This window comes from Mirounga leonina, unplaced genomic scaffold (genome assembly GCF_011800145.1).
Source record: "Mirounga leonina isolate KUSES-001 unplaced genomic scaffold, KU_Mleo_1.0 Mir_173, whole genome shotgun sequence".
In the NCBI taxonomy this organism is placed as follows: domain Eukaryota; kingdom Metazoa; phylum Chordata; class Mammalia; order Carnivora; family Phocidae; genus Mirounga; species Mirounga leonina.
This window is the reverse complement of record NW_023270447.1, coordinates 39,686,351-39,702,808: the sequence shown is the minus strand read 5'-3', so window position 1 is coordinate 39,702,808 and position 16,458 is coordinate 39,686,351. Positions and strand designations below refer to the sequence as shown.

General features: G+C 39.1%; 1 protein-coding gene across 1 annotated transcript in view; it reads left to right on the top strand.

Moving 5' to 3' along the window:
• IL23R (interleukin 23 receptor) overlaps nt 1-6,840 on the top strand; it is a 57,940-nt gene extending 51,100 nt beyond the window's left edge. The window contains exons 10-11 of the mRNA XM_035018312.1: nt 1,479-1,569; nt 5,283-6,840. Of these exons, the coding sequence (XP_034874203.1) occupies nt 1,479-1,569; nt 5,283-5,936 (745 nt within the window). The 3' untranslated portion in view covers nt 5,937-6,840. The remainder of the gene's footprint in view (nt 1-1,478; nt 1,570-5,282) is intronic.
• The last annotated feature ends 9,618 nt before the right edge of the window (nt 6,841-16,458 follow it).

Genomic DNA, 16,458 nt, shown 5'->3' with positions numbered 1-16,458 from the left:
TATAAAGCCCCTCTTAATGTTTGAACTTGTATGACATAAAAATATTAGTATTTATGTTACTGTCCAAAGATACTGTGAAATTTTAAATAGCATTAAGCTTGTTATAATAACCTAAAAATTAATTTCCAGTTGGCAATTACAAATAAGAAAATAGGACAATTCTTTGCTGATTTAATTATTTAAATAAGTATTCCTTTTAAAAAGATAAATGAAACGAGACCATTTCAATACAACTATTTTATATATAAACAGACACTGTTATTTACTATAACTATACATTACTTATAAAAGCCTTACTTCAGAAACAAAACTGGAAAACATTTTAAACTGAAACCAAAAATGGGTAAATATATATATGTGTATATGTATGTATGTGTGTGTGTGTGTGTGTATATATACACACATATATATAGATGTTCTCACTGTTATCAGCAGGTTGTATAAAAACTTTTCTGTAATAGCATGAACTTACTAATCTGTTCTAATTTTAAGTATATAAAGAGAATGTGAACTAGTAAAAAAGCTGAATCATAAAACATTATATAAATATGTGTAAAAAAATTATTTTTACCCTACAGTTCAAGGTCAAATCGAGTGAGCAAAGTTCATTCAGCATTTTGGTTGTTACTCAGTAGAAGTCCTTAGAAAACCTGCTGAAACAGATAAACAAGTCTGACCTGTTGCTAACAGGTACTTTGTTTACAGGTAAAAACGTGCTAGAGATCAGTTTAGTCTAAGTTCCTGTTGCAACCTCCGCTCAAGTCAATTTGTACTATAAATACAGAAAGTGCTTCTGACACAGTGGCAGGGCCAAGGGTAGCTTGGGGAAGAGGTGGCGTGTTCACAGCTTCTCCCTTTTCTTTCCATCACCCCACCCCAGTGTCCTTAATAAGCACACAGCCCAAGGAAAAACCAGTGTTCTCACTGTCCCACACAACTGCAAGACAACTTCTTCAGCCTCCTACTCTATCCACATAAACGTTTGGACCCACCCCTATCACCTCAACCCTCTATGGAATCAGTACAAATTCAGAATTAGAGGAGCTAGAATTATACCTTTTTATTATATAGCATTCTCTTCTTCAATATTTTTCTGTGGCTATGGTCAACTTGGAAAGCTCTGCAAAATATCCCTTACATTTTCCAAACCTTTCCACACTGATATCTACTTATAATGGTTAACCATATTTAACATGCATACAGTTTTACTTCCAGGGTGGTTCTCCCACTTATTGAATCTAGTGTGAGTGTTTTGAAATGTTCTGGCTCATTAGAGAAAAGCAGAGCAATAGAGGGAGGAGGAAATCTGAAAAGATACTGAATCAACTTCCCACTTAACTTTCTAAAGTAGGAGATGGAAATCTGCATCAGGAAGTTTTATGCATTCCATTCCAGTTGATTTCCTGGCCTCCTATGTGATGGCCTGCACCAATCTTTAAGTAAAATGCTTTTTCTAATGTGTCATTTTTATTTCCTAGAATTAAAAGAAGAATCTTATTGCTAATACCAAAGTGGCTTCATGAAGATATTCCTAATATGGAAAACAGTAATGTTGTAAAAATGCTACAGGTAACCAAATACCATCAAATAAAAACTAAGTGGTGGCTAAAAGTGCAATCCAATAATTAGAATAGAATTTCTGTTCAAATATATAAATGTGTGTACATTTTAGCATAATCATATAAACATATGTCAAGGCGGAATTATACATATTTCAAATTATACTTAAGAGAGATGAGGGCATGAAGTTAGGGGAAGGAAAGAGAGAAGGAAGAAAGAAACAACGCTATTCAAAAGAGAAAAGAGAAGAGGAAGCTTGTGGGCCAGGTGTCAGTCACCTGGTGGCCAATAGTTGATAGATGACTTTGGGGACAAAAGGAGAAGGGTAGAAAAGCTCAATGAAATGAGGCTCAAAGACACAAAGAGGCTTCTGTTTTACATGAAATTGGAGAAGCAGGTGAGATCCGCTTCACTCCTGAGGTCCAATGGATTTGAGAAAATAGATGTGAGAGGACTGTGGGAGATGGTGTCACCAGGGCTGGGCCAGGTTTCCATCTCAAAAAGAAGAGAAAGGTGTGCTGGGAAGACCCGGAGACTATAGGGGACTTTGCCAATTATGGAGGAACTGCTGCTGATTATGGAGAAGGGAAAAGATTCTGCTATGTGTGCTCCTTCTACTTTTTGGCAGTCTGGTTCCACCAGTAAGGGGCTCAAAACCCAGCTGATGGGACAGACATATCATCCAAGTATTGCAGTGCATCGACGTAAGTCCAGTGACAGAAATGAGACCAAACATGATGGGGGTATACAGGAAGCACATGGAAAGATGAGAAGGAGTTGCTTAGGAGAAACAGAAAATATTCAAAATAGAGAGGACAGCATGAACAAAAGCACAGAGTGAGAAGAGCTTGTTAGGTGTTGCTTTATTGAAAAGCTTGATGTGAGGAGTGGTTGGTATATTGCTGGAATGGTGACTGGGATCAGATCATAGAAGGTCCTGTTATAGAATTCAGACTTCATTCTGTTGACAACAACGTTCAAACTTTAAAAAAAATTAATTTTGCCCTAGAAACCCTTTGTTCTTTTCTTTCTTTTTTTACGAGTGGAGGGGGAGGGGCAGAGAGAGAGAGATTGAGAGAGGGAGAGAATCTTAAGCAGGCTCCATGCTCAGCACAGATCCCAACACGGGGCTTGATCTCACAACCCTGAGATCATGACCTGAGCCGAAACCAAGTGTTGGACACTTAACTGACTGAGCCACCCAAACACCCCTAGAAACAGTTTGTTCTAAAGATGTGAGGACGACAAGTATTTATAAAACAAATAAAAGTGGCTTTGTTTGGCACTCTTATGAGCCCATTAATCAACTCCTTACCCAACCCCAGAGAAGTCCCCAAGGTAGTAGTTCTCAGCCTTGGTTACATATTGGAATCCTGATGCCTGGGCTACATCCCAGGATCTCTGAGAGAGGGAGGGCATGGAGAGACCCAGGCATCAGTATTATCCAAAGCTTCCCAAGTGATTCCACTATGCAGCTGAGGTTGAGAACACTGTTAAGGGGTTGAAAACTACTGCTAAAGACAATGAGGAGTAACTAAGGCCTTTTCCATTGGAATAGACAAGGTCCTAGGAGAGAAGCAGAAGAGGAAGGTCAGAGAATGAGCATCATGAGGTTAAGAGCAAAGCGTCAAGAAGCAAGGACCCATGGTGCTGACCACTTTGTAGAAGGTCTATAACATTCCATGGAACGTGGCAAGGGGGAGATCGCTGGTGAGTTGAGAAGTGATTAGGAAGTGAAGAAGCAGAGGTTGAGAATGAAGACAATCTTCTAAAAGGGAGTAGAGAAAGGAGCTATGCTGACACGTGGTCAGCTCTCATATCCTCGTGCAGTGAATGAACAACAGTAGGTTCAGAGGGACGTGAGTCAGAAGCATGTTTATACTAAATTGGACAGGCTTAAGAGGGACTATTACAGAGAAAGAGGGAATATTGATCAAACAAGACTGTGAAGAGGAGGGGAGGGGATGGTCTAAAGGGGTGAGATGGAAAGGTTCGCCTTAGGCAGAAGGGAGGATTCCTGTCTCTGGATACTTGAAGGTGAGAAAGGGTGTGCACATGGCTGATTTTGAAGGAGGTAATGTTACCTAATAGTGGAGGGGTGATTTAGAACAATTGAACCCACATATGTGACGAAGTACATAGTTAACAAGTAACTGAAGGACAAGCATATGTTCATCAAACTACAGATAATAAATACTGTAATCTTATATTCCTTCCACTTGGTAGTTCTATCTTGTTCCTCCACTAATTATTATCCAAGGGGACTGCGGATTTTCTGTGGCTCAGAGAATTGTCCCTGACCTTGTTGTGGTCAGGTCCTCTTCTTCCTTTATTGCCTTCATTCTGGAATGGTCCCTGTTGCTCTTCTGTGTCCTTCACTACAGTCTGACTCCCACCCACATCACTCAGTTGCCAGCCTGAAGTAAGGAAAATACCTCCTTCTACGGAACACAGCCACCTTGCATTCTTCGTTTCTTATTGCATGTCTAGTTTCTTTGACTTTCATCAGAACTTTGACTACATGTCTGCCCTTCCCAACCCAAACTTGGCATGTTCCCTAAGGAGGCTGTCTGAAGAAAATTTGAATGACACTTCATGCTGCTTTATTCAAGGTCTTTCTTTTTGCCAGAGTTCCTTCCCATTCTGGGCTCCTGGAATTAGAAAGAAACCTTCAGATGAAGTTTTGTTTTCTGCCAAAAGACTAAGGGGTAGTGTTCTACTCAGCTTGCAATGCTATCACAGAATACCATAGACTGGATGGCTTAAACAACAAACATTATTTCTCACAGACCTGGAGGCTGGTAAATCCAAGATTAAGACACCAGGAGGCTGAGTTCCTGGTAAGAGCTCTCCTGAAGATAGCCACCATCTTGCAGTATCCTCACAGGGCAGAAGGAGAGATCACAATCTCATGTCTCTTCTTATAAGGGCACTGATTCTATTCATGAGAGCTCCATACTCATGACCTAATTACCCACCAAAGGCCCCACCCCTTAATATCATCACACTAGGGATTAGGGCTTCAACATATGAATTCTGTAGGAACGTGAATATTCAGTCGATAGCAAGTGGCTATAATTTTATAACAGCATTGGGTGGGAGTTATTTGCCTTCAGAAGCCAGCCATCAGGTGTGAGGCCTCGAGTCATTTTCTTACCCAGAAGAGTCATCAGGCTTTTACACAAATGAAAACCTTCTTCACTGACCCTCCTGTTCCTGTCTGAACTGTAAGTAGCTGCACATCTTTAGAACCTCAGCACAAAGCATTTATTACTACCTTATTTGAAAATAGAAGCAAAACAGGATTCTTCCACCTTCCTTTCTTTTATTTAAGCAACGAGATATTTTCTTGTAGTAATGCTCCATGATATTAAGAAATATTCCAACACATTAAACTTCCAAATATTAAAAGGCCCTGAAATCATATGCAAGTTAATATGCAAGATACATCTTTCTCTTTAAAATTTTTAAACCAAGACATGTGCGCAAAACAGGGATTATTTTTATTATTCCTTTCTTCAGTCTCTTCGTGGGAGAATTTAATAAAGACTTGGAATAGAGGAGGATAACAAAAGGAGGAAACTGTATGGGAAGAGAAACAATATCAGAAGAGGGAGGGGAAAGGAAAGCTGAGGGAAAGCAGGAGTCCAGTCCTTATTTAATTATCCAGTTAGCTCCTTTAAATGCCTTTTGTAAAATAAAAATAAAATCTTTCTTCCTAGGAAAAAAGTGAATTTATGAATAATAATTCCAGCGAGCAGGTCCTATATGTTGATCCAGTGATTACAGAGATAGAAATCTTTCTCCCAGAAGAAAACAAGCCCACAGACTACAAGACAGAAAAGAATACGGGATCCCTGGAGACAAGAGACTGCCTGCAGAAGTCACTACTCACCAACACTACAGTTGTGTATATTCCTGGTCTCAGCACTGGGTATAAACCCCAGATTTCAAATTTTCTCACTGGAGGAAACCATCTCAGCAAAAATGATGACACATCTTCCTCAACTCTCAAACCACCGGCTGATACCTTAGACCTGGGGGAAAATGCCAGGTTTAAAAGATACCCTAATTTTGCTTTTTCTGTCTCAAGTAGGAATTCGCTAAGCAACACACTATTTCTTGAAGAATTAAGCCTCATTTTAAATCAAGGAGAATGCAGTCCTCTGGACATACAAAACTCAGTTGAGGGAGAAACTGCCATGCTTTTGGAAAATGCTTCACCCGATGAAACTATTCCAGAACAGACCCTGTTGCCTGATGAATTTGTTTCCTGTTTGGGGGTCATGAATGAGGAGTTGCCATCTATTAATTCTTATTTTCCACAAAATATTTTGGAAAACCACTTCAATACGATTTCACTCTTGGGAAAATAGAGCTGCATAGTCAAAGTTAATATAGGAAAGCTGCCTTGCAATCTGAAGTTGGGTCTCCTCTTTAGTTTAATTCTGCCCTACTTTTTAAAGTTAGAGAGTTAAGATCCAAAGATGGAACATACTTCATAGTCACAAAGGAAGCACCAATATTAGGTACACCTTCTGTATTTTTAAAAAAGTATCAACAATTATATCCTTTTTATTTCCCCTCATTGCAAGGCACAGAACAGATCTCTCTATTGTACGAAGTATAAATAATACAAGGTATGTGGTGGTGAAATAAACATTGAAAATTGTTCTTAAAAATTGAGATATTATGGGGTGCCTGGGTGGCTCAGTCGTTAAGTGTCTGCCTTCGACTCAGGTCGTGATCCCAGGGTCCTGGGATCGAGCCCCACATGGGGCTCCCTGCTCTGTGGGAAGCCTGCTTCTCCCTCTACCACTCCCCCTGCTTGTGTTCCCTCTCTTGCTATGTCTCTCTCTGTCAAATAAGTAAATAAAATCTTTAAAAAAAAATTGAGACATTAGTGTTTGTTTGCAAGGGGAAAAGCAAGTTTAATTTTCATTTTATGGCTTAAAATTCTCTTGGGTAGGTAAAAATATAGTCCCCAACAACAAAATAAGAATAGAATCAGAGAGCATTAATTAGCATGTTTGTTGTATTATTTTTTTCTACTACTTTCTTTTCAGGTATTAGGGATTTGATTTTTCTTTATTTTGATTTTGACTAAGAGTTATAAAACAATGATGTGATGACATGATGAAACTGTTGTCTTCATTCAAGTTAAGCGTGATGGCACTGTCGACCTGTGGTGTAGTTGGTGTATTAATTACACTATGGCAGAACTGAAGTAGCAGATGCAGTATCAGCAAGGTGTAATTATTCCTTTTGTAATCAACTATATATATATATATATATATATATGTCAACTTATATGACATATAAGATATATGTCAGAAAATTATTGTTAAAACAAGTATTTGTCCAAATCTGGGATGGCAATTCTTGCCACACCTACCATTGCCCCATAGCCCATGTCTCCTGCAGACATCACTAACTGATTACCACAAGCCTTTCTGCTAAGCCTTAAGGTAACCTCAGAATCCTCTCAACATGGTGCTCCTGACAGCTACACTCAATAAGGTCTAGCTAGGACTGGAAGTGAACTGTATCTGCCACCCAGGTCAATACTGAGAGATAGGTGATCTTAAAATATGAAATGCATATTTTCAGCGGAAAATGGTACTCAGCAGACTTCTCTATCTTTTTTTTTTTTTTAAGAGAGAGTGCGTGAGCAAGGTGCGGAGGGACAGAGGGAGAGAGACAATCACAAGCAGGCTCCACACTTAGTGAGGAGTCCAATATGGGGCTCAATCTCAAGACGCTGAGATCATGACCTGAGCCAAAGTCAAGAGTCGGTCACTTAACGGATTGAGCCACCCAGGCCTCCCGCAGACTTCTCTATTCTGATTAATTTTTATGGTCCAAGGAAAAAGTGTTCTAATGATCAGAATAATTTGAAAATAGGGTAGACTATGCACTGAGTTTCTCTTTTTCTTCTAAACAGTTGTCAACAATAAAAATTTATATTCAGATTAAATAGTTTAATTTTATTATAACAAATTGAGCAGTTAATCAAAAAAAAGGACCAGTTGCCTACTGTGTGTTTAGCACATGAACAAGCTATTTTGTTTTGTTTTGGCTTTTTTTTTTTAGTTAAAAAAAAAAACCCTAAAAGCAGTTGTGTTGTCATTAAGTGTCCCCATGAGGAAGATGACCATACTCCCTGGTTTATGCTGGTTTATGGTCTGTTGCCCCAGTGTTAATTATGACCAATGCACCCTTTCACTCTTAGAAGCATCCCATCTGGAGGATAAATCATATGGTTGCTCCATCTATGAATACTTTAATGTCCAGCATATAAGCAATTTGTTATAATTCACTTTTTTTTGTATTGACAATCTTTCTTTTACTTTATATCATGTACTAAAGCCATTTGCTCCAAAATGGAACATTACTATTCACAATGTAAAAAACGTATCCCTTGCTATGAATTTCTATTCTATTTATCCTAAAATATGTGTATATTTGTTGTACTTTACATATTCTAAAAGGAATATATTTTAAATCACTAATGAAATGCTAATATTAAGCATGACTTGTAAATGATCATATGCCTTTCCTTTATTCTTCTTCGAAGGGAGAATATAATGAAGCAAAAAGGTAGGTCGTACTTGGGATAGAAATAGCAAAAGACTGAGACAAATCTTTGATGTTTACCAACCTGATGAAGACATCAGTTAACATAGGAAGAATATTTTCATAGTGTATTTCAGCATAATTGTAATCTGCCACACATCAAAAAAGCTTTTGTCAAGCTTAAGGGACTGCAGCATTATTTGATCTACGTATGCTTCCACTGTAGTGAGCGCTTCCTTTAGAACTTATTATCCCCTGGAGTGAGAAGGAGGTTCCTTTCTCTTCCTACGGTGTCTCTTCCATACCCACATCACTTTAGCACAGAGAAGATACTTCTAGTTCCATCTCTGCCATTAGCCCTTGTTGGTCCCAATGGATTAAACACGGAGGCTATACCTATAATGGAGGCAACGTACCTGCCATTGCTCCAACTCAGGGAGAGTTTCAATTGTTTCATCACAATGCAACCTTGTCAGTAAGAAACGGTTTTCTTTCCGTGATTCTTTTATTCAACAACTATCCCCTGAAGTATTGAATGTGCAAGGCTCTTTGAGCAAAACAGATGTCAACAAAACCAGCCAAGTCCCTGCAGCCTTGAGGCTTATATTCTAGGGGCAAGAAACAGACAATATATGCCCTTCAAGGAGCTTACATTTTAGTCGGGAAGGGGATAAGGATAGGGCTGGAGAGAGGCAGAAAAAATAAAGAAGAAAAACTCCAGATAATAATAAATGTTGTGTAGAGAGGTAAAATGAGGTAAAATAGTGGAGAGTGATTTGATGGCCATTTTTTGCTGGCCAGTCAGGGAAGCTCTCTCCCAGGGAAGGACACTGACGTTGCCGTCTGAATCACAGGTAGGAGCCAGTGTGTGAGAATCAGCTTGCCACTTTAAATTCCTTCTATTGAAAAATTCTCCAGTGGCTAATATCTCTACTTTTTTGTCTCCTGTACAAGTTGGCCCTAATTCCACCCCCTTGCCACCTCTCCATTCTCAGCCAGAATCTTCTGTAGATTTGGGGGACAAATGTATATCTTTTTATCTTTCCATCTGGCTTATTATTAACTTTCTTTCTCTGAGTCTCACAATGTTTGTAAGTTGCCGCTTCCTAAATGGAGATGTCACGCTTATTAGTATGGGTTAAGGAGCAGGAGGAAGAAAGAAAGAGGCAGAAAAAGTCTCTCAACATACCACTGAAAGGGAAGGGGAGAGAAATACAAAAACAGAAAAGCAGATTAATTTTCAGTAATGCTGAAGGAAAATGGAACCCCAGTTCCAGACAATACTAAAGCTGATTAAGGGACATCCAATTTCCTCCTGTTCTAGAATCTTCCTCACACTTTACCTCCCTTTTCTTATATAGAAGCAATAGGGGGAGGCACAAGTGAAGTATAGTTTGGGGTTGTTTTCTTGGTGTATGTGTGTGTGTGTTTTATCATTTTTTAAATTAGGAATGTGTTTTTACCAGAGTTAGATATACAATTGATGATATAAAAAGGCTTATGAGTTTTAGCATGTGGTTCTCATGTAATGTGGGTTACTGTTTGCCCTCCTGGTTCAATCAAAGCATTTTCCCAGCTTTTTTTCTTTTCTTATATTTCCAGTCATTCTCCCTTTGACATAGAGGCAGCAAGTGACCGTGGCATAGAGCAGAGGTTTTCAAAAATAAATTTTAGCAACTGATACCCTTTCTCCAAATGAAATCTGTTGCAGAAGCCCAAAATTTAAAATAGATGAAAGCAATTGCTGAAACAGATGTTGAAGGTCATGCCTGTCTCCAACAACCCTCTTCTGCATCAGCCTATGCCTGCAGGATGAAAATCCCAGGCTGGGGATTCTCTCTTCCAAACCTGTGTGACCTGGGTCCTGGCCCTCCTTGAAAAACCTATATTTGGGGATTGTACCAAACCCTCCATCTCCAGCCAGAAGACTGTCAGCCCAGGTGAAGGGGACCAGAACACCCTCAAACCTCCTTACTTCCTGAACAGCTGCATAAAAATGATCTCTCTCTCAAAGACTGCTCATAGAGGCAGTTCTATATGCAATAATTAACTTGTTTCTTTCCAATTTATCATAAATGTTTGGGTTTTGTTCAAGATTTTGCTCTTTTTGTGATCACTGAGAATAAAATATTGTGTAGTGAACATAATTAGATTTTATAAACCCAAAGATTGTCAAATTGTGTTGCAGTTTATCTTTTTACAAAGTAATTATACCAATTATAGGAGGTGATGTTTTAATGGGAAATGTTATCCACTAGGCAGACACTACTGATTTAAAATAAAAGAAGTGATTAAAAACAATTTATGAATTTCTCTTGGGTAAAAGCATGAAAAACCAATATAAAATAATTGGATTCTGATTCATAGAGTGGATTGTGTAACACATTCTTAGAAGCTACAGTTAAGGCAATATTTTTTTTTTTTTAAGATTTTATTTATTTATTTGACAGAGAGAGACACAGCGAGAGAGGGAACACAAGCAGGGGGAGTGGGAGAGGGAGAAGCAGGCTCCCCGCAGAGCTGGGAGCCCGATGCGGAACTCGATCCCAGGACCCTGGGATCATGACCTGAGCGGAAGGCAGTCGCTTAACCGACTGAGCCACCCAGGCGCCCCAGTTAAGGCAATATTACAAGGAACTCCAACAAAGGATTGATAGAATGTTATTATGTCTCTTTCCCACTGCTAAAATTATACCATTAAATCCCAATTAATGTTTCATGTTAAAACTCCTTTAGCCATTTTGCTAATTTCATTTTTCAACTTAATTTAGGATAAACACTCTGCATCTTTTATATCTAGTATTTCCATCAATTTTCTGAAGATGCATTTCCTTTATGCTTATATTCAGGAAAACAACTTATTGTCTAATTCTCATAATTAGCATTTAACAACAAATTAGGAACTTATTCTTAAATGGTCTCTTTTTATTTGGGATGGTAAGAGGATTCTGGCCTAGCTTTATGAAAAGGAAAAAAAAACAACAACACTATACTACACAAGTATTACAGAAACATAGTTCTTTCCTGAGATTATTGGTTCAAAAATTCAAGCAAAACAAAATACAGTTTCTAACCATAAAGGCATACCTAAAATTAGTGACTGTCAGAGCACAGGAAGGAAATCATAGTCAAACACAGAGCCCAAGTGTGAGATACGGAAGTCAATAAACCTGACTGTTTTCTTTCTGTTCATATCCTCCTTGAGAATATTATTAGAAGTGAGAAAGAATACAACATTGACGTTTTTAAAGTTAATTTTTAAGCTACACACTAATTCATGAAAAAACACTTTAAAAAATCTAAGTAATACCAATGTAAATGGAGTGAAAAGTGACAGTACTCTTCACACCCCTGCTTCCTGTGCCTCACCCCCATCATCTAAAGTAGTGACTCTCAACAAGTTAATGTCTTTCTTTCCCATTTTTTTTAACCCAAATGGTTAACATATGGTATTGCTCTGTGACTTGCTATTTTCACCTAGCAATATGTGTTGGAAATCTTCATTTGTTGTTATATATAGCTTTATCTTATTCCTCTCAGCAGTTAAATAGTATTTCATAGAATAAATGTGTTTTAATATATTTTCCTATTCTGTTTACGGACATTTAGATTGTTTACAATTTTTCATTATTAAACCCATTCCTGTAATAATTCCTTTTGTATAGATGATCCTTACATACACATAAGAATGGTGGGGGTAGGGATAGATGCCTGAATGGACGCAGCAAGTATGGGAATATGAGGTACACGAGAGGAGAAAGAAGCAGGGAATGTTGGTAGGCGGTAGATGTATGGAGTAAAGAGGAGTGAGGAAAGAGCACTAGAGAACCTGCAAAGATGCACTGTTAGGTAGTGCAGGACCAGTCTTGTCCACCTAGTAAATAGCACTGACCCTCAATTCCCACCCTACTCTTGCTTGTGTTCAGGACTTCCTAGTAAACATGCAGAATTTGATATTCACTGGATACTAGATGATGTGATACTTATCCCAAACCTCTTCTTATCTGGATTTAAATGAAGTTCGGCCCTCATTTTACTTTGGTAGTCAATGTAGAAGATTTATTTTGTCTTAATTGTTGAAATTGAAAATCACTTGTATTTCACTAAATGAGGAGATTAGGATTTTAAGAAGCTGCCAGCTTGCCACGTATTTGCAGGTTCATGTTTCCTTTTTTAGTATTCATTGCACATTCCCTTCAATGTGCTACTTTGGAGACTGCATTTGATTGAACACAGGCAGACTATGCAGAACCCTGTGAGGGATGGGAGGGAGCGTGCTAAAGCCCAGAGCAATGCAGAAAAGCAATTGTAATGCAGAGGGGTAGGGGGGTGGGGGGGTGGAGACAAACCCAGAAGCGCTTTGGAAACACAATACATGATAGATTCAACCTATCTTCAGCACGTCAATGAAATGTTCATTTTTAAAAACCTCTTTAAAATTCTTGTGTTTTTTTTAAATTTCCACTTTGTTTGTTTTACTAAGCAATGGAAATCCTCATTTAGCAAAAAATTTGCAAAAACGCATGTAGAACTATAAATATACCTGCAGTTGGACTAAATCTTCTCCTTTTATTTTCCCTTTATTTTCTCCTTTTATTTTCCCTTGGATTAAGGTCAAACAGTCAGGGTTTTTGAATTTCAGATCTACCCCATGCCAACTCTGTGACTTTGGGCAATCACTGGAGTTTCAGGTGTTCTCTCCTTGTCTAATTTTCTGGGACAGGGATACTGACCTTGGTGTACCTTGCTAAAAAAGATGCGATTAGCTGACCCTCTCTGCTTCCTGCAATACTTTCTTCACTTCACTCCAAGGACACCACAAGCCCATGACCTCTTTCTCTGACTACTCATTCTCGGCCTCCTTTCTTGCCTTCCCCTAGTATCTCTGTCATATAAACATTGGAGACCCCACAGCTCAGGCCTTACTTTCTCCTTGGGTGACCTCATCAATTCCTGTGGCTTTAAGCACTATCTATCTACACATCATGACAACAGATTAGAACAGCCTCTATTCTGAATTCCAGACTCTTCAACTGTCTGTCTGACATATCCATTTGCACATCCTCGTGGCCTCACACCCATATGAGATGACCTTCCAAGCCTTCTGTTCTCACAGACATCCCCATCTCAGTAAATAGTATTGCCATTTTTCCAGTGCTCACAAATCTAGGTATTATCCTTGACTTTGTTCTCATTCTTCATGTCTATTCTGTCAGGAAATCCTATCCACCCTACCTTCAAAACATATCCAGAAATTAAATCACTTCTTACCACCTCAACTTGATCACCCTAGTTCAATCACTATTATCCCTTGCCTGGGTTATTGCAAAAGTCTTCTAAGGTCCATCTTCAATAGCACAACTGTAGGTACTTAGATGATCCTGCTGAAACAACACTTGTCTTTTTAAAACCTGCCAACAGCTTCCTATCCCATAAACAACAGCAGTCTAAGTCACTATAGTGACCTACGAGGCCCTACCTAGTTTACCTCTGTCTGTCCCACTGGCCACCTAGCAAGTACCTCAGGGCCTTTACTCTTGCTATTCCTTCTTCCTGGAATGCTCTTCCCCAAGATTGTTGCATTGCTCATGAACACACTACCTTTAGGCATTCCCTGGTCACTTTTATCTAAAATTGCAACCCCCCACCCCCCCAGCCCATATTTCCTATTTTCCTTTGCTTTTCCTTCATCAAAGCACTCGCCACCACTTAAAATCAAGTACGCTGCACTTTTTAGACATTAATCTGTTCACTGTCACCTACAATATAAGATCCAAGAGGGCAGGAATTTTGTCTTTTTCTCCCCATAAATCTTTAATGCTTAGAACAGTGCCTGCCAAGCAGTGGGATGCTCAACAAATGTTTGTTAAAAGAATAAATAAATTAAGAATGGTCTAATCTATTAATTCCATCTGCTTCACATGAGAAGGAAATCAATATTACACAAAGGTGTCCAAGAACTTTCAGACCTCAATGTATTTTCTGAAGCTCTTCCATAACACTCTATTATTTTATCACCATCATTGTTGCTTCTCTCTAAACTGCCACTGTGTTAATTGATGAGAAAGCAATAATATGACGTAAACATAAGCATTTTTCCTTTCGACTGTGCAGTTTTCTTTTATTCCTTAGATCATTTCAACATGACAGTTTTTTCAACCACCTTTTTTACTTTTGACTGAAACTGTTATTTCAAAGAGATGTATATGGCAGAGTTAACAACACCTCAGTGAGCAAACAGTATCTTTCATTTCTTCAGGAGGAAAGGTTTCAGGCCACCACACTAATTAGACAGCTCTCTGGCTGATAATCGGGGCCAGATGAATTGCGTGATGTATTAAAGAAAATGAGCAAACAGGGGTTTCACCTTACAGAACATTAATTAAATAGCTTGCTCGTAAAAAACAACAGCTGAATTCCAAAAGACTGGGCATTCTCATAGTTGATAGGGACTTTGGCTTAAGGAAATGTCAGTAAATTCTACCTAAAATAGCCAAGTAGAGATAATGCATAGAATGTACCTATTCATTTATTTGTTGTTTCAAATGCCGTGTAATTGTGTTTCAATCTAGAAAATCTTCATTTTCTAAATGAAGCTGGGGTTGGCTTGGTGTGTGCAGGGGACAATTCTGACTTTCCTGACTCCTAGTCCAGATCTCTTTTACAACCTACAGGAAATTAGCTGTTTAGAAATGGACCAGTGGTCGGGCGCCTGGGTGGCTCAGTTGGTTGAGCGACTGCCTTCGGCTCAGGTCATGATCCTGGAGTCCCAGGATCGAGTCCCGCATCGGGCTCCCTGCTCAGCGGGGAGTCCGCTTCTCCCTCTGACCCTCCCCCATCTTGTGCTCTCTTTCATTCTCTCTCTCAAATAAATAAATAAAATCTTAAAAAAAAAAAAAGAAATGGACCAGTGGTTCTCATTTACCTAAATATTAGAATCACCTGGAGAACTTAAAAAACAAAAACAACAACAACAACAAACTACCAAAGCCTGCTCACCATTCCATCCTCATTGATACTTTTTCATCAGGGGTATTTTATGTGCTGCCAGGGTTGAGAACCACCCACTTAATTGTTCCTTCTTATAAAAAGAACTTTTTGCATTTGTTCATTATTATTTAGCAGCGATTCTTCCATCACCTCTTCTTCTCAGACACAACAGATTGTGGATCAATCAGACACCTCACTATACACCAGCTACAAACTTGCTTTCACCCATCTTCTCTCCTTTGGTTCCATAAAACAAAAGAGGTACATAGTTCCCTGGTCAGGCTGATGTCTCCACCTAGCACTGGACTCTTCCCCTCATCTTGTGCCTCCTTAGGGACTGGCTATGGGTATAGATTTACATATCATACTCATCTTGTTCCCATTCAGCAGTATCTGTCTCATAGTAAATGTGGTAGAGACTTCGAAGTGTCTATTCAACATCCATTCTCAAATTCTTACTAACAGAATTCCTCCAGTAATGAAGCAACAATGCACCCCCCTAAAAGATACATTTTCCAGCCTCCTTTGCCACTAGGTGTGGCCATGTGACTGAGTTCTGTTCAATGAAATATACATAGAAGCTGTTAGAAGGATTTCCAAGAAGGTTTTTTAAAGGGGGAGGGAGACAAATGGATAAATCTTTACCCCCCTTCTCCCTCCCCCTTTCTCCTTCCTGACTGGAAATTGGGCATAATAGCTAGAGCTCCTGCAGCCATCTGGGACCATAAGGTGACCTGGAGATAGAAGCCATGCACTGGGGATAGTGGAGCAGAAAGACGGAAGAAGGCCATGTCCCAGATGATTTTGAGGAGCTGTCCTGGAGCACTTATCTCTTACTTTTAGATCACACTAATATTTTTATTTGTTTGTTTGTTTACAGATTTATTTATTTAAGTAATCTCTACACTGACTATGGGGCTCAAACTCATGACCCCGAGGTCAAAAGTTACATGCTCCTCAGACTGAGCCAGCCAGGCACCCTGAGAATAATGTTTTTAAATGACTATTATTGTTGGTCTTGCTATCCATATCTGAATTAATCATAATGGATGCAATAGGCCATCAGAAACTATTTTTTCAAAGAATGGATGGAGTATACTCCTATGGTGATCATATATTGTCTCCCCAGTTCCTCTTTTCTGGAAACTACCCCTTTCTCCACGTGTTTCTTTGGTGTCACCTTGGTCAGCTGGCTGCAGTTGATTGGTATGAGGTATCCTCATTCAATGTGGATGAGTCCTGCCCCAGGACTTGCCTCTGGTCATAACAATTGGGCTAGAGGTGCACACTTGACCTAAGCTGGACCAATCAAAGGCTCTCCTCAGGAATTTT